At 31.6% G+C, this 24,258-nt stretch overlaps 1 protein-coding gene across 3 annotated transcripts in view; it reads right to left on the bottom strand.

Annotated features, from left to right (window-relative positions):
* The window catches only part of Phf14 (PHD finger protein 14), a 189,904-nt gene that overhangs the window by 121,988 nt on the left and 43,658 nt on the right, over nucleotides 1-24,258 (bottom strand). For all 3 annotated transcript variants that reach the window (XR_013091873.2, XM_076861574.2, XM_076861581.1), the window contains 8 exons: nucleotides 19,931-20,042; nucleotides 15,614-15,751; nucleotides 7,962-8,108; nucleotides 7,113-7,383; nucleotides 6,704-6,810; nucleotides 5,533-5,628; nucleotides 3,513-3,616; nucleotides 1,458-1,589 (listed from right to left, as the gene is read on the bottom strand). Coding sequence is in view for 2 of the 3 variants with exons in the window: in XM_076861574.2 (XP_076717689.1) it covers nucleotides 1,458-1,589; nucleotides 3,513-3,616; nucleotides 5,533-5,628; nucleotides 6,704-6,810; nucleotides 7,113-7,383; nucleotides 7,962-8,108; nucleotides 15,614-15,751; nucleotides 19,931-20,042 (1,107 nt within the window). In the remaining variant the exon portion in view is untranslated. The remainder of the gene's footprint in view (nucleotides 1-1,457; nucleotides 1,590-3,512; nucleotides 3,617-5,532; nucleotides 5,629-6,703; nucleotides 6,811-7,112; nucleotides 7,384-7,961; nucleotides 8,109-15,613; nucleotides 15,752-19,930; nucleotides 20,043-24,258) is intronic.

Raw genomic sequence — 24,258 nt, 5'->3', positions numbered from 1 at the left:
TGCTATTATCCTCTAAATTACATAAATTCACTTTAGTCCTCCCCACTCCATATATATATAGTTGTAAATGGACACAATATCTTTATTTATTTATTTTTATGTGGTGCTGAGAATCAAACCCAGTACCCCACAGGTGCGAGGCAAGTGCTCTAATACTGAGCCACAACTCTAGCCCAGTCCTCTATATTTTTACTTAATTTTTTACTTAATACATTCTATTAGAGTCATAAAATTTTATATTTCCATGCAAAGCATTAAAAATAACCTAAGGAAAAAGTCAATTAACTAAAATGAATTTGAAAATTATAAATAATGAAAAATCAAGTAAGGGATTAAGCCAAACACTGGGTCACAGTTACCAAATAAGGGAACAGTAACAGGAACCTTTGTCTAATAAAAGAATTAGTAAGAATTAGGTAGGGACTAAAGCAACAATCAGTCAGTGATATCCTAGTAAATGTCCAACAAAGGGCTCTCTGGGGGTAAAGCTTTAATTTAAAGCGTCTGTGATATGAATATGAATACTCCAACCACGGAAATTTCAGACTACTAACATGGCATCAAAGAATATGGAATGGGGAAATATGAGTAGTTGAAATCGTTGCAGTTTTTCTACAACATAGATACTAACCTCCAGCGCACAGCTACAACTTCCTAATAAAATGAACACAAGAGTCCTGAAGAGATGAAAAACACTTAAATGTGTTTGAGGAACACACAAAACTTTTTGAACTGATAACAATTTGAGGATTTGGGGTTTGGTCTTTTCTAAAACTGGAAAAGTATTTTGTTTAAAAAGAACACTCATGTCCATTCAAAAGTTTTTCTTTCCTTATATTGTCCTTTATATAAGTCAGTCTTAAAAATTTGAACATTACTCTCTCTTGGACTTAAGGAAAGAATAAAACTCATAAGCTTTTATCAAACATCTATAGTGAGTCAATAGGATCAAATAAATGAAAAAAAATTCAAAACCATATGTCAAATGATCTAGATTTCCAAAGAATGGCTGGCTGACCTTAATTTAACTAGCATAAATAATAACAGACATATTGGTGGCACTAATTCAGAAATAAGATACTAATTCCAAACAAAGGCATGTATATGGAGGCAAATTTTGATAAATTCATTCAATTTCAAAATAAAAATAAATCATTTGAGAAACTTCTAACAATAAATCAAAAGAAAATTATAAACACACCAGACAGAATTCACACCTCAAATAAGAATCCACTACTGATCACAAAATAGCCAAAATTAACTGAAAATTCATTTCTCAAAAACTGGTACAATAGTTTTATTCATGTGGTGCCATATAACAATTATTTATGAAAATATTGATTTTAAAAGATGTGTGAAAGACTTTATGTTATGCATGATAAAGTATTTCCTATCTTATAGAGCTGAAATAAAAAGTAAACTGGCTTCAACATCTAGCTCTCCTCCACTTAACTCACCAATAACTATTTTTGGTCTTTCTTGGCATCCTTGTAAGAGGAGGATCCAGACATCCAAGATGGTAATGGAGTTTGCAAGTATCACACAGCAAAAGAAGATGTTGATCATGGTTCTTCTTACAAATTCCACAACTGTGAATAAAGTCAGAAAATAAGAATTAGATTAACTGTCATAGTGAAACAAATTATAACATTTTTTAAATTTTAAATTTTCATCTTGATTAACAAAATATTTGTCCTGTTATGAGACGATATTTTATTAGTAGCACAGGTCTTTTTATAATGTCAGTAACTGTTAGGTCTAAATACTTTTGAGAATGTTAAAAAAATAGCTTGGATCTGGTATAAACCTAAATGAGTCAAGCCTTTCAAAATGGCACATAAGCTTATTTATTCTCAACATCATTTAATTTTAATTATTACTTAAAGACTATTTAATGTTGATTTAACTTTTCTATAGAAACTAATTTTGAAACAAAAGAATTTTATAATTTTCAAAAACTTCTCTAAAACCACAAAGAAATTACTTCACAAACATATTCAGTTTACTTTCAACCATTATAAACCTTGCAAAGAGCCAGAATTATATAAATAAGCTAAATGTGTGAGTTAAGTCTCTTTTCAAGATCAGCTTTTGAGTCCTAAGAAATATCAACTAATATGCACTACAAATATTAAGGGTTTTACAATTGTTGTTACTGATATTTAGACTTTATTGGTTTTGTTTATTTGTTTTTCAGGAATCTAATTTTTCTTGTGGAAAAGGTAATTTACTTCTGAGAATACAGGCAGCATGAACTGAAAATTTAGTGTATATTTTTTAATTTATATTGGGAATGTACAGAGTGAAGAAAAAGTTGTTAAGAACCTAAAAAAACCATTCATTCATAGAAAAAAATAGAAGAAATAATAATGTTTAGGTTCTTTCTTAATACTCCTAGGGGAAGAAGCCAAAAGAAAAGCCAAAACTAGTACTTGATCTCAGAATTAAAAAGAAAAAATAATATAAAATATACTCTAAAACAAAAGTGACATGTAGTCATTAAAGTCAGAAGTATGGTGGTTTCAAATGAACCAGCTATGTTTGGGAAAGCCATAACGATTACATGCTTATGCTTATATTATACATTAAGACAACAGAGGGCCCTTTCCATATTTCAAGGAAATTATTTGCTATTACCTGTGGAGAAAGTCTCCAATAAAGAACTGAAAATAGTTATGGAGACTGATACTGTTGCTACTGTTGCTATTTCTAAGAAAGACATTATGAGAAGCACATTTATGTATTTATATAGACGTGTATATACAACATACACAGGTATAGGTATATATCTATGTGTATGGACACCTGTATGCATATACACACATATAAACAACAGCATTTTCTAAACTGCTCTCACTTATCAATATAAGTTACACCAAAAAAAGTGAGACTGTACCCAATTTAGAAACAGAAGTCTTGACTATGTAAAATTATTATATAATGGTGAACATGGTAAAAATATTGAACATAAAAAGTAAAGAACAAAAATATTCTGGAAACAAAATAATTGCAACTGAGCAAAAAGAGTACAGATAGCCTCAAAATTAAAATTTATCTTCATTATCCACTCCCTAGAAAGACAGTAGATTCATACTACATGATATCTATAACTATTTAGAAACACAAAACTTCACAATTCATTCAAGTAAAATAAACCATAAATGTCCATTTATTAAGTGTGTTGCTTTAATTATTTAAACCATAATCACATTTTCAAAGCATATTTCCAATTCCCCAAATAGAACTCACTTATATAGAGCTTATACAGATATATCCCCAATTACTTAAAAGATATAAAATTACTTAAAAGATATAAAAAGTCCTTTATCTCATTAAAAGAAACTAAAATCTCTTATCATTGAACCTTGAAATCATCTTTGATCAAATGAACTTCATATGCATTTAATTTAAATTATTGTATGGAGATAATTCACTCAAATATTTGAAGTATTTTTTACAAATATTAGTTCAAAAAATACAAAACATTATTCTATTATAATTTCATTACTTACCTATAAAGTACTGTAGGAAGAGTAGATGTCTTTTGTGTGCCTCCTTCTTTTTTACTTGGTTTTCTCTCCTTGGGTGCTCTCAAAATTGCTGGTATGTTCAACTTCTATTGATTTGAACAAATGCAGTATATGTTGTTTTAAAAATGAAATATAAAGCAACATTTTCCTCTATATGCCACTGGAGCCAACTAAATGTACTAGGATAGTGAGGGGAAATCTGCTTTACCAGCTATTACATTGGCAAAAAGAAATAAGTTTTTGTCTAACAATCACTTCTATTAGAAACCTATAATTACATACTTTCATCCATTTTCAGTGGTATATTAAAACATTATGAAAATTAAATTACTTTACATTGAAGAAGTGAAAGATAAGGATAAGTGTATAGGAAGTTTAAAAAAAATAACATAATTCACTTGACAAAAAAGAATATCGAGGCCGTTTATTTTCCTCAACATCCCAACAATATTGGTGCTCCATAGGTTAATTAGAAAAATTATCTTATTGGACCAAATTCTCCAACAAAAGCGTATGAGATTCTCTTTGGGTTTCTGCTAATCTGTAGAATGCTGGCTTCTCAGACAGCAACCATCTATCAAAGTCATTTCTTAGTGGCCGGATGGGCCACATCTGCTCAGCCAACTGGAAAAAAAAAGTCTCAGGCAAACAGTACAAACAAATTCTATTTCAGTTTTGCATTGTATATTTGCACAAGGAAATTTGTAAGCCTCTATGAAAAGTCATTTAATAAATAAAAATGTCTTTTATAGTGAATAATATTTTACATTGAATAGGAGGTTCTTTTGAGACAAACTCGCAATTCTAGCCAAAATGTAATGGTAACTAGGTAAATAAACTAAAGCTTTGTGCTCAACATTACCTTCTCTAAATATCAAATACAAAAACACACCATAATCTTCAAAAACCCACCAAAAACCTATCATCAGGAATAAAGATTAGTTCTTTCAGAGCCAATTCCTCATTCTCATCTTTAAAAATAAATTATTCTTGATTATACTTGATTATACCACGAATATTCTGTTCACAAAAAAGTACTTTCAAAGCTAGCATGAAACAATAAAAATCAGAATAAATTAGTTCATTAAATAATACATCTACACAAATTATGTGATAAATTTGACTCTTTGTAAATATCTTAAAATTCAATGAAAAAATATATTTTTAAAAAAATTCTCCACAAATAAAACTTTTTTATTTATTTTTTTGGTAGTACTAGGGTTTGAAACCAGGTCCTTCCCACATGCTAAGCAAGCACTGTACCACTGAGTTTCATCCCCAGTCCTAAAACTACTTTTATATTAGAAGTACTGGTTCTTAATCATCCTTAAAAATACCTCTTAAATTATTAGAAAAAATTCTTAACTTATTAATTATTTACATGGTACTAAAAATGGCATTTAAAAAATTTCATTTAGCAATAATTTTTTTCAACACCAAGAACTTTAACAGGCTAAAAGTATTTGAGGATAAAGGACTTTTTTTTACAACTACAATAATAGCTACTGTTGAAGGGGAAAAACTACACTTAAGTTTGAAAAACTATCCTGTACACAGCTCAAAAGCTAATTAACATGAAAATGAATCTCTGCCATTTCTTTTTACATTTAAATTTTTATACCCAAATATAACACAAGAACATGAAACAAAAAATATGGCAAAAAATCCAAAACTTATTTAAAAAGAAGATGGTATAAAAAAGAATGTGGTAGAACTCATGCTTCAAATCTTAGTTCATCAATAAATGACAGGTCAATCAGTTTGAGCAAATGAAAAAATTTTGCAAGCAAGATAGCAGTTGAAACAACGAAATTAAGCTACAGGTTTCAGTAGGCAGCTTCCAATGCTTTAGATGTATTTCAGGCAGAAATCATTATCCAAGAGGATGAGGCTCTGATCAAAGAAAATTCTTCAGTTAGTGAAGTGACAGTCATGTCAGAAACCTAGTCTTTGAAAATCATAGTGCATAAGAATTGAAGAAAGCAATTGGAAAGAAACTAACCTGCCCTGTGATTCTGCCTAGTAAGGCCCAAATTCCTTGCCCTTCACTTCGAAGTTTTCCATTCAGATTCTGTAGTTCTTCTAATGATTCACATAGCTACAAAGTGAGTAAGTCAAATTAGTAAAATTCCTTATGTAGGAATTTAAATAATTTATCAATAAATATGCAATATCTACATTTAAATTCCATATATTTTAAAAATATTCAAGTCATAATACCTCTGAGAGACAAGGCTATCCATTTAATTACAAACATCAACAGAATGTAAGCATTTTGTCTTATGATGACACACACTTTTATATTTCATTATAGTTTGTTATATAATTTTACAATACTCTGCTAATTAATCCTTGTTTTCAACAAGACATATTTCTATCATTTTCACCATGATCAAGCCAAGAATCACAGGACTTTGCAAACTGGCTAAGATCACAGAACTACCAAGAATCCCCAAGTCTTCCGAGTCTAACCAAATCTTGTCACTACAGTGGCTGGCTGACCACTAAAATTTATTTTTATTACTTTTTAAATTCACTTGAAATGTTCTCCAACAATAAGTTAATACTAGTTTTATTTGCTTATGTTACTAAGTACCTGACACTAGCCACATTTTGTTTTTATATATTTTATTTCTCTCCTCATTAGAATGAAAAAGTACACTGAAAATTTAAATTGAAAAGTATTTTCATATAAAAAGTTATGTTACAATACAACTCAAGGTAAAAACAATAATTTAAAAATAAGTTTCAAATTTTTCTACAAACTAGAGAAGCTCTATAGTGATACTGTGTGCATGTTAGGAATAAGGAATGAAGTCAGATGCATGAACTCCAACTCTAGGACTTGACTACTACTACTATGTGAGCCTGGGCAAATTACCTAAACTTTTCAGGACTCAGTTTCCTCCCTGAAAATGTTAGCAATAATCATTATCTATGCTACAAAATTAAGGTAAGAAGCAAATGAGTTGGTATATATAAAAAAGATCAGAATTATGCCTGGCACATAGAAACTACTCAGTAAGAGAGTGATGATAATAAATGTACTGAAGGGGAGAAGAGCCTCAAAGCTCTAGAATCTCAAAAACGAGACATATATGGAATTCCTACAGAATCACAAAAGAAATCATAAGATCTATGATACTCTGCTATGTGTTTTGGAGCCAACTTACCTTATTATATTCCACATGAAGCTTTTCTTGCTCATTCTCTAATTTATCCTTTATATTCTTTTGTTCAGCCATATTTTCCTGTATTTGAATCATGCGCATATTTCTCTCTATTTAAATTAAATATCCAATTTTACTTTAGTAGAAAGTAAAAACTGGTATAAAAAATACACAAAGAAAGAAACTAGCTATAGAGATGATCACATAAACCTGCATTATTTAAACACTTTTAAGTATATAGAAAAAAACATGAACCTAGATTTTTACAAACACATACCACTTAAGAAAATAAACATGCCTTTATTTTGATATGGTAACATGGCTAATGCGTTTCTAAAAATTAATAGCATAAAATACTTGCATTAGGATATTTTTCTCAGTAAAAATGTGCATTATCATTGTCTATACTGACCAAAATAATAATTCACAAAATCAGCAGTGAGAGCTGGTTGCTTATGTTTTCTCCTTCCATCCACACTAGAACTAGTATCTGAATTGTCCACTGGAAAAATATCTGTACTGATCCCCATTAGTTCTGCTTTCCGCATCAGTTTACGAATAGCTGAAGCACTACTAGTGAGTGGTCTAGGCAATTTTTCCCTTGGAACCCATGCCTGGGGTCTAGTGGATCGAGCCAGTTCTGCCTTGGCACGATATTGCTGAAGCCGGGCATTGATTCTTGCCTGTAAAAGAAATGCACACAAATTTTAAAAGTTAAAAAAAAAATAGAACATACTCCTTCTGATTTTAACTTTTACACTTAAAGAAAGTAAAGATAACTAAAACTCCTACTTGAGGTAAATTATATGTATCAGTGGTCCTTAAAGTATAGCCTTATTCTGAGATTAAAATAAACTGAATTTTCACCTTATAAATACTGTCCCAAAGCTTCTCAATAACAGCAATAATTTCCACAGATTTACTTACTGTACCCAAAAATATGTTATAAATAATGGGCAAACTGATGAAATCCTATGCATAAATGAACATTAGGACTGAATTGAAAAAAAAAAATTGTAATGATAGAATAATTTTTGCCACACTCTTCTTTGGAAATATACTTTATACATGGCTGCTTTGTTGACTAGATGAGGAGCAGAATCTTCAATAACAAACTCTACTCACCATTTTACCTTAAATCACAAACCACTTCAATAACTGAATTTCAAAATTATACTTTACATATCATTGGCAAACATGTGCAAGATCTGAAATCCTTAATCTTAAAAGGAACAAAATGACTTTGGCATGATTCCCATACCTGTGCTTCTGGTGATAGTTGTTTCTCTCTCTCTTGCAAAGACATTTTACAGTAGGATTGTAGAGCCAAGTAGTTTTTTCTCTTCCACTTTCTGTCTAATCTATCTGCATGTTGCTTACAATAAGCAAAAAATGGATCTGCTATATCCTATTTTTAAAAAAGAGGGGAAAATGAATAGTTTTCTCCAATGGGTCATTAAAAAAAAACACACACAAAAGAACAATACTACCTTTTTGAAGAATCTCCTAGTGTTGGTTACTTCTGTAATAAATTGTGGAAGTCATTTTTATACATCATGATAAAGATTACTACTTTAGAACTTAATCTAACTTCAAATTACTATGTCAACTTCAAATTACTGACTTGAAATAACATTATTTTTCTTTAAAGGGCCTTGTGGAGGACTGGAGGTATTAATTTGAGAGTACTTGCCTTGCATACACAAGAACCTGGGTTTAATCCCCAACACCACAAAAAATAAAACAGAGGGCCTTATGGATTTAAAAATACTGAAATCAAATTGAGTATATTGTATATTCTTTACGAAAAAAAAAACAGTTTAAAACAAACAAGATTTTAATACATTTAGGTAGAAACTATCAATAAATATTAAAGCTAAAATATATAGATTTAACACTATTAAACAACAAATGCCAACAACATAGGACTAATCAGCACAGATTAAGTGGACAATTTCTACATGGTTTGTGTAGGCAGATCTTACCTTTTGATTAAGAAGGCCAGACCCTATCAATAAAAAATATTTAGGGACTGCTGGGCTGGGGATATAGCACAGTTGGTAGAGTACTTGCCTTGCATGCACAAGGCCCTGGGTTCAATCCCCAGCACCAAAAAATAATAATAATAATATTTGGGAACTGTTATCAATAAATATATGAGCCAAAATAAACCTTTCCCTTTAGAAGTTGAGGTATTTGTCTTAGTAAAGGAAAGCTAACACAACTGAATTTTAGAACATGAATATTAAATAGTGGGGGCTGGGGCTGTAGCTCTGGCACAGTGCTTGCCTACCATGTATGAGGCACTGGGTTCAATCCTCAGCAGCACCACATAAAAAAATAAATAAAAAGTATTCTGTCCATCTATGACAACAAACAAAATTTTAAAAATATATTAAATAGTGACTGCATAGACAATCCACAATTTATAATAGTTCAATTTATAATTTTTCCATTTTATAATAATGTAAAAGTCATTTCTACTGAATGATACACATTGAGTAGAAACTACCTCAGATTCTGAATTTTGATCTTTTCCCAGGCCAATGATACATAGTACAACACTCTTGAGATGCTGAGTAGTAGCAATGAGTCACAGCTCCCAATCAGCCAGGAGATCAGAAGAGTACACAACTCAAATTCTACAGTGTATTATGTTGCTAAACTATGAATGTACAAGGTTAGGGGCACTAAATTTGAAAACTTAGGAGACTCTGAACTTATGATGGGTTTATCAGGAGAAAACATCATCCAAAGTTGACCAATATTTGTATTTCTGTCCATAAGTGCTTGTCAAGTTATATTTCTGGACTAACATATAAACTGAACAAATATGTTCCACACATGACATTAAATGTATTAATAAGTAACAAAAGGCAAGAGAAACATAAGCAACACCTGCAGTAACCTTGATGAAATTTTATGGGTAGTTATTTATTCTATGGTTACAGTTTAGTTCTTAAAGAGTTTTGTCCTTAAATCTGAAATATCCAGATAATAAAGACCAAAACAGAAAAACTATTTGGGGGCAAGTACTGTTAATTTCTTATGCCAATACTTGAAATTTCTAACATTTTTTGTAGATGAAAAGTTTTTAATGTAAATTCAATGTCTGATATCTGGGGTCTTGACACTAAAAAAGAAAAATGAATCTGAAAATACACATATTTTGACCTATACCATATACGAAATCATAGCTACATAAAAACTGAAGGTAACCAATGTTTCTTTGTGAATATCTTTCACATGGATAATAACTATCTGTCCTTGAGCTGGGCATGGTGGCGCATTCTTGTAACCCCAGCCGCTCAGGAGGCTGAGGCAGTAGGATCGAGTTCAAAACCAGCCTCAGCAACAGTGAGGCGCTGAGCAACTCAATGAGACCCTGTATCTAAATAAAATACAAAATGGGCTGAGGATATGGCTCAGTGGTTGAATGCCTCTGAGTTCAATTCCTGGTACCAAAAAAAAAAAAAAAAAGCATCTATCTGTACTGTACTCGAACTTAATTATGAAGGTACATTTCCGCATGTGGTATTCATCACTTGGTCACTTTTCCCTAAATCTTATGGCTCAAATTTTTTTCAATTTTTTATTGTAGAAAAATACAAAAGAGGGCTGGGGTTTTAGCACTCGCCTGGTATGTATAAGGCATGGGGTTCGATCCTCAGCACCACATTATAAAGTTAAACAAATAAAATAAATGTGTGTGTCCATTTACTACTAAAAAAAAATTTAAAGAATACATAATATTTATCTTTTTTACTACAATACAGAATTTACTAAAGAGATAAAATACTCATGTGGAAAACTAATCTCCAGGAGATAGATATATATAGATATAGATATATAGATAGATATAGATAGATAGATAGATATGAACTCAAAAAACTGAACACAAAAATGCAAATAACTCAATTAATAAATGGGCAAAGGAATTGAACAGGCACTTCACAGAAGAAGAATATAATCAGTTAACAAATATATGAAAAAATATTCAACATCTCTAGCAGTTATAGACAAATGCAAATTAAAAATATACTGAGATTTCATTTCACCAGTCAGAATGGCAATTATCAAGAATACAAGTAAAAAAATACTGGCATTTTTATTAAATGCAAAGGTATTCGCACATTGCTGGTGGGACTGCAAATTGGTGCAACCACTCTGGAAAGCAATATGGAGATTCCTCAGAAAACTTGAAACTGAACCACCATTTGACCCAGTTATCCTACTCCTTGGTTTATACCCATAGGGCTTAAAATTAGCATGCTACAGTGACGCAGCCCATCAACGTTCATAGCAGCACAATTCACAATAGCTATACTATGGAACCAACCTACGTGCCCTTCAACAGATGAATGGATAAATAAATTGTGGTATACATACACAACAGAATACTATTCAGCCATAAATAGAAATAAAATTATAGCAATTTGACACTTCATTTAATGGATGGAACTGGAGACTATCATGCTAAGTGAAATAGGACAGTCCTCAAAAAACATAGAATATTCTCTCTAACATGTGGATGCTAACTCACAATAAGGGGCCAGGGAGGCAGGGAAGAAGAGAAGTACTTTGGATTAGACAAAGGAAAAGAAGGGAAGAGAAGGGGAATAGGAAAGATGGGAGAATGAATTAGATATTACCTTCTTATGTACATATATGATTACACAACCAACATAATTCTACATCACGTAGAAGCAGAAGAATGAGAAGTTATATTCCATATATGTATAATGTCAAAATACATTCCACTGTTATGTATAACTAATGACAAATAAAATAAATAAAGAAAAAGTTCAAAGAAAAAACCCTAGGATAATATTTATCATTTAATCATTTTTGAGCACACAGTTTAGAAGTATTAAATATATTCATAATGTTTTGTAACCATCATTACCATTCACCTCGGTAATTCTTTTTATCTTATAAAACTGAAATTCTAGATTATAAACAACGTTTTTCCATTCGTTTCTCTCCCCAGCCTCTGGCAACCACCATTCTACTTTATGTCTCTATGACTATGATACTATATAAAGAATCACACAGAATCATATAGTTTGTCTTTCTGTAACTGGCTTTATTTAATGAAACATAATGTCCTAAAATTCATTCATTTATGGGAGATTAAAGGATTTCCTTCCTTTTTAAAGCTACATTTTCTTTACTATTTTATGAATGAACATTCCAATTGCTTTCACCTATTGTAAATAATGCTGCAATTAACATACATGTGTAAATGTCTCTTCAAGATCCTATTTTCAATTCTTTTAGACTTATACCCAGAACAGGTTGCTGATCACATGATAATTATATTTTTAATTTTTTGAGGATCGGCTATGCTTTTTTCCATAGGAGCTGTACCATTTAATATTCCCAAGAAGAGGATTCAAGGGTTTTAATATATTTCCATGCCCTCACCAACACTTGTTCTTTTTATTTTCTATTATTATTATTTTGATAGTAGGCATTCAGTGAGGTGGTACACCTCACTGGGGTTTGGCTTTCCCTAAGGATCAGTAACATTGAGCATCTTTTCACTGATTTGAAGAATATCTATTAAACTTCTTTGCCTATTTTTTAATAAGTTTTTTTGGGAGTTATTGGTGTCGTTGTCAAAAGTTTTAAGACTTTTCTACATAATCTGGATAGTGATCCTTTATCAGATACATAATTCAAAATATTTTCTCCCATTCTGTGGGGTGCCTCCGTACATGGTTAATTACAAGTGAAATATTTCATCCATTTTTTTTTTTCAGTGCTGGGGACTGAATCCAATGCCTCAAAAATATTAGGCAAGCATTCTCCAACTAAGCTATATCTCCAGACCTATTTTATAAATTCTTAAACCGCTCTTATTGTTTGCATAAAATTACTGTCTGAAACCAGAGTAAATTGAATCTAAATTTATATTAAGCAATTTAGTATATTTTAAATTATATTTCTTATAAAATGTGTTTACCTTTTATCTTAAAATAATAATAATAATAATGTAGCAAATAAGGTTTATCCAGGAGAACAAAATTAACCTTTGGCATCAGATTTTACAAAAAAAAAAAAAAGTGTTAGGAATTAGGCTTATTAAAAGCTAACATATCATTCATACCAAATATGTGTGAATCAATAATTGTAAAACATTTTTAAAATATCCAATTCTACCTTTCACTTTAAACTGCACCAAGAGTTCATTCCTACCAATCCTAGTTCTCCCAGCCATATTAAGGCACCAGTTCAGCAGTTAAAGTCAAGCCCTAAAAATTTAATTCATGAATGTTTTCAAAGTTTGTGGGAAAAATCAATAAATAATTTTAAAAAATCAACAAATAATCTTATACTGCTTTAAAGAAAATTTTTTAGGTAGCAGTACAACACTGACCAATAATGGCAAAATTGTATTTTAATCACAGAAGAAATTACTACATAGGTTTAGTTGGAATACAGATAACTTTAAGACTAACTACATGGTACCGTAAGTTAAGACTAACTATAGAGTATTATGACAGAAATGCCAGTCTTCACAACTAAACCTGTGCTATAGCACAGTTTTTAAAATAACATGTGTCATAACATGGTTTCAACAGCTTTCAGTAACACAGGTTGTGTCATAACCTGGTTTGACAATTCTAAAATAATCTGAAATATATACAAAGTGGATGGAAAAGAATAAAGACTTCAAATGGTTCTTCACCACTGTGATAAAGCACTGTGGCTTCTAAGGCTATGAAAAGTCATAAAAAGTGTGTTAAGGTGTACAATATCATCAGATGAACCTGAGGTATTCATACTATTTTTTCAACCTTTGTTTAATTGCCTGTATAAAACTGCCATGGAAAAAGTAAGAAATCCAACTTGATAAGTCTTTAGAAATAAAACTGCTTCCCAGAAAGGCCAAAGGAAATATAAAACTGATATAGAAGGCAAGATATGCTTACAAGCAATATATCCATTTTAATTTGAAATGTTTCTTTTTTTTCTTTCCTTTTTCACTTTCATTGTGATGCTAGAAATGGAACCCAGGGTTTCATGCATGCTTAGCAAGCACTCTATCAAGGAACTACACCTCTGGTCCTAAAATGCTTCTTAATTAAAAAATATTATTACATTCCATGAATCCCAATGTACAGATCTATAACAATGTACAAACAATCATGACTTTCATTTTAACAAAAATATTACTATCAAAAGCAAATCTTATTGATATTAATTTAAAGTCTTGACTTTTTTAAAACACTTTTGAGAAACCTTTATTATTTTCCAGTTCTCTGTAGAACACAAACCAAAAACAAATGTAAATATGTTTTAAATCACTTCCTTCAAGACCTTTTGTCTTTCCAAAAATGATTATATATGGCTCACTGCAAAGTATAATACCACCATAGTATAAAAGGTTCTGCACTCAGTAAGTCTGAAAAGAATGACTACAAAAGAATTGTCCTAACTACAAAGCTCAACTTTCCAGTATACAACTAAGCTTAAACTACAGATTCTCTGATACTAGTATTCACTGGGAATTTATCTGGTACTCTGAGTCTTACTTATACTGCACTGTATATTTCTAAACTTCTGTTCATCATCTAGGCTGATAGCCATGACTAATTCACACAACCCAACTGTAGAATCACAACTCTGTTCTGCCCAATAGCTGTGAAAATATTATGTTCATCCAGTATCCTTCACCAAGTAATCAAGGTACACTCCTCAGAATCAGAGCTAGGAATTAAGACAGATATATATTCATTAAAAATAAAATGTTCCTATAAGATCCACTTAAATAAAAATAAAATATAAATATATTCCTCAAATTTTTTCAATAAACTTTCTTCATCAGATTATCTGTACTTGTTTCCTGGCTATGAAAGAAAAGTACTAATATAAAAGCCAAGCATATATTTTTGATATTGAAAATTCACCTAATAAAAGAAGGAACATAACAAAAACAGGTTTACATATTACTGTAGAGCTATCATGACTACATCATAAAAATTACTAAATAAACATTCAATCAATACCCATATTAAAAAAAATCAACTGGATCTGCTCTAAGGACTCTGTATCACTTGAAAATTATTGCAGACACCCAAAGTTTATGTGAGTTATACTTTTAGATAGTTATTATATTATAAATTAAAACTGAGAAATTTTTTAATGTTCATGAATTATTTAATCTTAAAATAAAAGCCTCTTATCATAAATACATATTTTATTAAAATCACTATAACTTACACAAAAAATTTAATAAGAGGCACTGTTTTTTTTTTTACTTTTGTAATTCTTTTTAATGTCTAAAATGGATGACATAAAAAAAGATAACTGGATTCTCAAAACTGTTTCAATATTTATGATGCTATTTTGCTATGCTGTGAGTACTCTCTGGGAATCTCTACTTCTCATGAAAATGCAGATTTTAAAAAAGCAAATAATGGTTTCATATTGTTGTAAACATAGTTTCAATCTCACACTCCTTGAAAGAATCTTAAGATGTTCCCAAAATACCCTTCAAAAACAAATAACTGCCTAATCCAATGCCAGTAAACCTTTAAGGAATACAATGGAATTAAAAGTATTGGTAAAAAGATAATAACACACCAAGGAGATAATTACCCAAATACATTTGCAGACTCTCGTATAAAATACGCTGACATTTTGATGCTTTAAAACACCTGGGATTGTGTATCATGTTATCTATTAGATCTCACCATAAAAATTTTAATGTTTCCCAAAAGTCTAACTAGTTTTAAGATTAACAAAACTCAGATATTTATTCTTAAAGTTTAAAATAGTGATGTAAGAAAGATTTTAATAAATTTTCAAATTTCTTTTGTTTTGTACCTTGTTATAGAACATAACAGAGTCATGAGAATTATGTATTATGAATACATTCACCACCTACAATTTAAGTTAACAAACCTCTTCTGCTGCTGCCTCTGAAAGCAGACCTTCCTTCTGGGCACAGGTCACATGAAAATAAGCTCTGCACATCCCTGCATCACAGCTAATGCAAACTCCAGTTCTAGCAAAACGAGGATCTTCACAAAAGCTACATTCCTATAAAAGAACAATAGGAAAACTCTCACAGCAAAAAAATATTTCTAAAACAAAGATACTTCTCATTTGAAATTTCCACCAAATAATTAAAATGCTAAAGAAATACTAATAGTAAACCAATAGAGTACTAACACAAGTCATAACTGTAGGCAAGCCAGGAGTTTATAAGAAAGGTAATTCTCTGTACAGTTTTAATAAATCAAAATGCAACTTAAATAACAATAATATAATGATAACAGTTAACAATTAAGATGAGCACTTAATATGTTCCAGGCACTATTCTAAGCACTTTACATATATTAATATATATAATCACTTAACACAACTATTATATTGAAGAAGTGAGTTATAATTACTCCTCTGTTATTCATAGGAAAATTAAGGTAGAGATGGGTTCACCCACCTGCCCATATAACAAAAAAAATAATTGGGAGTCATGCTTCAAACCAAGACAATCTTACTTCAAAGTCCACCATTAACCTATACTAACTTTTAACAGAATCTTACTTGAAAAATAAAAATAATTAAGAGACTATTCATCAAAAAAAAAAACTAATGCAATCAAACAAATGATGCATTTTTAAAATCACTTTTAAAAGAACTAAATGTAATTTTACATTAAAAAAAAGCTGGTGAAAAATGATAGTGATACACAACACAGAAAATTATTTACATTATTTATAAAGAGGAAAAACCATAAAAAGAAAAGTATAAACTGCTAAATTGTTAAAAATCCTCCAATTAAATTTATTTTTTATCCTTTTAACTATCTTAACAAAAGAGAAGAGACTAGTCTCGAAATATGAATTGCTCTAGTAACATAAATCTTCATTTTAAAAACCCTGCTAAGCCAGGCACAGTGGTGCACACTAGTAATCCTAGGGGCTCAGGAGGCTGAGGCAGGAGGATCATGAGTTCAAACTCAGCCTCAGCAACACAGCAAGGCCCTGAGCAAGTCAGTTAAGAATCTGTCTCTCAATAAAATTTTAAAAAGGGCTGAGGATGCAGATCAGTGGTTAAGTACCCCTGGTTTCAATCCCCAGTACCAAAAAAAAAAAAAAAAGTACTAAACCATAAAAGACTGCCAATAGACAAAAAAAGTGTTCAGGGTATATATTCTAAGTAAACTAAATATGAGGGAAACATGCAAAAATAAAAATAAAGTTTCATCAGACCGTAGATACTGTTTGAAAACTATAATAGTGACTACTCAATGAGTAGACAGCACCAGGATAAACATTAGCAATGAATAAAAACAATAAGAACAAGGCTCTGGATATAGATGTGAACAACAATGTGTTCAATTTTATCTATAAGCTAGATTGTACATAATTTTCAATTCCATTTTTCAATGATACTTTCTTAAAGCAAAATAAGCAAGAGATCATTAAGCTCCTGTTGTTTCTATATCCCAAATCCTCACAGAAGCAAACAGAAATTTAGAGGAATTCCTTGTAAACAATCTGACTTTAAAAAACAGAGTTTCAGCCAATCACAAAGGAAAACTAACCTTTAGTTATAAATAACTTGGGGCTTTCTACTAGACCTCATCCACGTCTATATAGGTAAGCATGGCTACAATCCATTAAGTAACTCTTCTGTTTCTGCATTAAGCCTGGAGCTAATACTGCTAAAACAAAGCCCTCTGAACCTCTTCCAGTATTTACTGCTGCCTAATTCATAAATCTTTTAATGCTCAAATATACCAGGTGAAACTTATATCCAGAGATTTTTAATTATTTTTATTATCTGAAGTGGAAACCTTTAGCAATCCCCAGAAAGAATGAGCAACCAGGTAAAGACCAGACCAGCATGTCTGCTGCTCTCTTTGTAACTGGAGGTTGTAGGTGAATTCCTCTCAGATTCAGGCTCTGCAAATGAGATTTTAAACTCTCTAACTTTAGGGATTTCTTTAATCAAACTGGATCCAGGACCGGATTGAATACAATAAATAATAGGTTCAGTTAAGGTCTCAGTTAGGTACCTTCTAAAAATGGGTTCTGAATCTAAGGAGTCTGGGAGTCAAATTGAGATACCAGCTAATTTTATTTACAAAAATAACAAGCCTAGAACCTATGTATATTTGGAAAAATAGGTGTGTTTTCCTTATTAAGGACAATTTATAATTACAGTAATCTTGACAAAATTATTCACTAGCAAGATGTGTTAAAAAAGTAATGATCCAAAAAGACTCAAAAACAATGAGATGTTGTTTCTGATCAATATGAAAAAACATCTAAAAGATAAATGAATCAAAAACTACTTCTTTAAAAGGTTCCTTACAGAAGGCAAAAGTCTTTTAGCAACTATCAGTAAGTTAAAGCACAGCAGGAAAACAAAAATTGCATGTATTTAACATTTCAGGATCCTTGCTTTCCTGAAAGCTGCCTGTAAAGATAGCTAACAGGCAAATAACTTGAATACGACTATCACTGTTTGATGTCAATAATCTATCAATTTAAAAATGGTTCACAAATCTCTTTGGTAACTTATAACCTTGAAGTTAAATGATGAATATTCACAGAATATTTAGATCATTTTCAAAAAGGAAACTAGATCATTTCCGGACAAGATAAAATACTAAAATATTAATTGACAAATATTAATTTATCCATTTTTGGCTTTTCGTATGAAGAAACTATAAAGATGTGGGTCTCTTAGTAAACATGTGTTATGCCACATTGAAAAATGACACTCATAATTTCTAGAAGCAGATTTTAAAATTTTAGCAGATTTTAAAATTTCTAGAAGCATGTGGTTCTAGAAATTATGAGTGTTAAGCTGAAGAATGTTGACATGTGACAGGCAATCACAATTGCTTACTTCCTGACTTTTACTAGAAACTAAAGTTACTAATAATTAGAATTCTAATGAATCTGTGATAATTATACCTAAATATAATAAGAGACAAACTCTGCTTTGGTTAAGTGAAGCTATGAGATATGAAGGCTATGTTTTTATAGGGATATGTTTTGTTAAGGAAATTAAGTTTTGTCCTACTGTAGAATGACTATTCTACAATGAGAAGGAGATAAAGAACAGAACAAAAACTGAGCGGATATAAGAAAACTGTAAGTTTGTAGAAGACAAATTTTGGGAAAGGAATTTTATATGTGATCGAGCTTGCTAAGATTTGAAGGAAATTCCTTAAGATTTGAAGGAAATTGAGCATTAAATATAAAAATACAATAACATGAGGCAAAACTAGAATTTGGTCTTCTCTGTTAAATCAGAAAAATTTTCTTAGAATACCAGTCTGTATTTAATAAAAAAAAAATTATGAAAGGTTTTTCTTTACTTTTATAGTAATCTACCTAGAAAACAACAAAAAGTTTAGTCTCATCAAAATAATTTCCTGTGTCATAGTATCTGTTAACAGGTCTTTAAGAAAACTGAGCCCTCTATTAAAAGAACTAAGATTTTTTTTCTACAATTATGTGACTTTCTATATTTGGCCATAAAATATAATATCAGAAACTATCAAATTTCTCAATTCTCAATATTTCCAAAATAAGTACTGGAAGGTTGGTGTCCCCGAAAATTCATATGTAGGAACACAATACCCAATGTGATATTAAACGGTAGCTATTTCTGAGAATCCCACATGAATAAAATCAGTGCCCTTATAAGAGGCTGCCCCTTTCTGCCACAGAAGCAACAAGGCACCATCTCTGAAGCAGAGAACAAGCCCTCACCAGACTCCATCTGTGAGCACCTTGATCTTAGAGTTTGATGAAAAACAGCCAATTTATGATCAAGGCTGAGAGTCAAACTAAGCAGAAGATTATGTAGTAATAAAAATAAAGTGTACTCTTGAAACCTAAGTAAAAAAGGGGTACTTCTTATTTCTTTTTCATAATTTTTTATAAATTTCACTTCAAAAGTAAAGTCAGAAATTAAGAACTAGGAAATATGTCATATGCCAATGAAACAGTAGTAGTATCAATTATCATTTTATCCCACAGGTTATTTTAAGTTAATAATACATGGAAGAATTAATACATTATTAGTTTTGGGGGAAAGTATTATCAATAATAAATGATTGGCAGCTAAGGGCTGAGCACATAGGGCCACTGCTAATAGGCACTTTTGTAGTCAATAATAACATAAATAAAAAACCATGGACACTAACAAGTAAAAATTTTCTCATTTAGATAATCAAAAACACTTTTTTCTTACCTTGGCACCATATTTAGAATAGTTCATTTCTGTTAGTGTTACTGGCCGTAATTTGTCAATATCTCCAAAGGCTACTCCAGGAACATACAAAGCACAAACAATGTGAACCCATCTATAAGGAGAGAAGATATAAGTTTGCTATCAAATCCTTTCATGAAATTCTCACATGGGGAAAAAAAAAAAAACATTTAAAATATGCCATCTTAAAATACTATTGAAAAGAAATCTGTGATCAGATGTTAAAAATCTTAATTTCAGACATGTAATTGAAGAATATAGAATACTTACAGAATAATAGCAATTTGGCACAGAAAAAATGACTGCGATGAGTATTACTTTTTCAGCAACTCAGCCAAAAGTTAGCTTTAACAACTATAATTAACTTTCACTTAAAATTCACTGCACTTTGCACTTATCTGTTATTCTTAAATATTTGCATAAAACTACTACTCAAATAAAACATCATTTTTATATGCATAGAAAAATACTCATATTCATTACTGTAAGCACTTGGAGAATTAAGGATCCTAATTTAAGAATTAAAGATGCTAATTGAAGAACTGTGAAATTACTCTGAAGTAATTGCTCTTTAATGTTACTCTTTTCCAAATGCTCTTGGGTAATCCTTAAGAAGGACACTTTTTAAAAATAGTTTTGGTTTACAATTTGACTTTCTTGCCAGGCTAAAGTTCATTGCTGCAACAAGGTATAGAAATTACAACAATATAAGGAAGTCACATTTTCATTCAACTCATCTGTTCATCATACCACCTATGTACTAAAACGTATATGCCCCAAATGTATTTTAATGATGACATAACAAAAAAATGTTCACTTTCACTACAGTGAAACCAAAAACTGTTCAGTTTCAATTCAATGAAATTGAATTGGTTCTGATTTCATTTTTTAAGTAATCCGAAGCATTTCTTAATATATTAGACATCCTTTGTTTGCTTACAACCAAACCAAACACTGAATCACCATCTTCAAAATTTAGGTAGTACATCTATATCATTTCTGTAAGATGAGATGGCAAATCTCCACTAACCTTGTGATTATATTAACAACAAATTCTGCTTTATCACCCCTGAGAGGATGTGAGTACCAACTACATGGTATGGTTTTGTGGTACACTATGAGTTTTAAGGACTAAGAATCATCTATAGATATAGTGAGCAAAATAATTGCAAATCTTTAAAAATATTATTTTTATTTGGAAAAAAATCAAGGCTTTTGAAATTTTCTTGATAGGACATTTTAATTCAACTTCCCAAAAGCATCCTGTGAAGTTCAATATGAAGATACACATCTTCCAACAAGCAGCTGCTTTCTCAATTTAATTTGTACGGTTTTTTCATGCTCCACTGATGTATTAAATGTCTCTGTACTCTGTAGGAATTTATCTTTGATAAGCTCAACAGCTGGCTGCTTGCTTTACACTGACCTTCTTAAAATGTTTTAGAACAAGTCACACAAGTACTACATATTTTAAACTGCCACTTCAGTGTGATTGGCACAAAAGTGTATACCATTTCACCCAACCACTCATGTGAGGACACCAACTTGAATTCTTATTAAAGTACATATCAAAGTCAATGAAAAACCACTACTAAGACAATTTTGGTTCTTTTTAATACTAGTAAATACTGTTTTGTTCATGTTTAGCAGCATATACTTTGTAATTAAAACAAATAAGAAAATCAAAACCAAAAAAAAAAAAAACTTTCTTGTTACTTTACCATCCATTTTGCTTGCAGCTATGATGACAGATTGTTGATTAGTGAAAAGAGCAGATAACAAGCATCACATGAAACCACCAAAAAACAATAAAAATTGTCATTCTAAATAGAAACTATTACCAGATACTTTTAAATGTATATATTTTAATAAGCCAGACTAAGTAGAAATGTTTCTCAAAAGACTCATTTCTGAAAATAAACTATATTGAGCAAATGATTTTTAAATACTTTTCATATGTAGTAACTTTTTAGCATATATAATAAGTTCATTTCCAGTATGCTATTTTCATTCCCTCAATGAATAATCAATTACTAAGTATCCATCAGGTACAGAGCAGTGCATAAGCAGTTTGAAAGTTATAAAGATGAATGTGAAGTGCTTGTGGCATAGTGTCTGGCTCACTGTCTTTACTCAGAGAACACTAGTTACACACACACACACACACACACACACAGACACACACACACACACACACCAAAAATAAAAAGTTTCCTATGACTAGTAGATTATTCTCATTTTGGATATCAAAATCTGGGTTCAAAAGAATTAAATGATTTCAAGATATAACAAGGCTAGTTAAGTGACAGAATTAAGACCTAAAGAATTCAATACTACCTTTTTCACCACAACAATTATTTTAAAAATCAAAGAATAGGGCTCAGAGTGATATTTTCATCTCACAATAGATGAGAAGTCAACTAACAAAAGACTTAAAGAAGGGAAGTACATCTAATATTTCTGAAAATCAATAATATAAGATCATTTAACAAAAAGGTAAAATATTCTCCCTAGAAAATGAAATAAAAATTTAATAACTAGAATATCCTGATGGTTTTCTCACATTAAAACACATCATTTTGAGAACAGGCCCAGCGGCCCGTGGGTGTGGTAGACATGTCACCCCAAATGGAGGAGGGGCAGAGCAGAGTCACCGCCCACGCCTGCAAGGTAGGCAGACCTGCGACCTACCGGGAGAACAGGCCCAGCGGACCGCCAGCGTGGTAGACAAAACACCCCAATGGGAGGAAGGGCCAAGCTGCCGCCCACAAGGTAGGTAGACCGCGAGTCCCGGAGGACGGGCCCAGTGGCCAGCCGGCCTAGTTGAAAGATCACCCAAATTGGAGGAGGGGCACAGCCGCCGCCCGCGCCTGCAAGGTAGGCAGACCTGCAACCTGGAGAACAGGCCCAGTGGCCCGCCAGTTTGGTAGACAGATCACCCCTATTTGAGGAGGGGCCCAGCCGTTGCCCCCAAGGTAGGCAGACCACGCGATCTGGAGAAGGGGCCCAGCAGCCGGCCGACGTGATAGAGAGATCACCCCAACTGGAGGAGGAGCACAGCCGCCGCCCACCCCTGCAAGGGAGACTTTGCAACTTAACAAGAGCAATATAAATATATAGGGGGAAAATTCAATAACACAACAGTTTCACCAAGCAGAAAGAAACCCGAGCAGTATGAAAAGACAAAGAAAGAAAGGACCACTAGCAATGCAGGTCAACTCAACTTTAGAAGAGGTAATAGCTGCAGCAGATGGAATGTCAGATAAAGAATTCAGGATTTACATGCTCCAGATGATCTGGAGTCTCAAGGAAGACATTAGACAGCAAAATCAGAAATGAAAGATCACTTCCACAATGAATTACATAAACAAATCTAAGAAGCAAAAGATCAACTATACAGGGAGATAGAGGTTATAAAAAAACAAACAAACAGAAATCCTAGAAATGCAGGAAGCAATAAACCAACTTAAAAACTCAAATGAGAATACTACCAGCAGAGTAGAACACTTAGAAGATAGAACATCAGACAATGAAGACAAAGTATTTCAACTTGAAAAGAACATAAGACAGCTCAGCGAGACTCTTAAGAAACCATGAGCAGAACATCCAAGAAATATGGGATAACATAAAGAGACCAAACATAAGAGTCATTGGGATACAGGGAGGTATAGAGGTCCAAACCAAAGGAATGAGCAATCTGTTCAACGAAATAATATGAGAAAACTTCCCAGAGTTGAAGAATGAGACAGAATCCCAAATCCTAGAAGCCTACGGGACGCCGAATGTGCAAAATCATAAGAGATCCACACCTAGACACATTATAATGAATATGCCCAACATACAGAATAAGGAGAGAATTTTAAAAGCTACAAGAGAAAGGAAGCAGATTACATTTAGGGATAAACCAATCAGGATAACAGCTGATCTTTCAACACAGATTCTGAAAGCTAGAAGATCCTGGAATAATATATTTCAAACGCTGAAAGAAAATGGGTTCCAACCAAGAATTGTGTATCAGGCGAAATTAAGCTTCAGGATGGAAGATGAAATTAAAACCTTCCACAACAAACAAAAGTTAGAAGAATTTGCAGCTAGAAAACCATCTCTTCAAAACATCCTCAGCAAAACATTACAGGAAGAGGAAATGGAAAATAACAATGAAAAACAACAGTGGGAGGTAGTACAGTAAAGGGAAAAAATAATCAAAGAGGAAAAACAAACCATGTTAAGTAACATAAATAAACAAATATGGCTGGAAGAACAATCCATATCTCAAAAATAACCCTAAATGTTAATGGCTTATACTCACC

Source organism: Callospermophilus lateralis, chromosome 1 (assembly GCF_048772815.1).
Source record: "Callospermophilus lateralis isolate mCalLat2 chromosome 1, mCalLat2.hap1, whole genome shotgun sequence".
In the NCBI taxonomy this organism is placed as follows: Eukaryota; Metazoa; Chordata; class Mammalia; order Rodentia; family Sciuridae; genus Callospermophilus; species Callospermophilus lateralis.
This window is presented reverse-complemented; position numbering and strand designations above follow the sequence as displayed.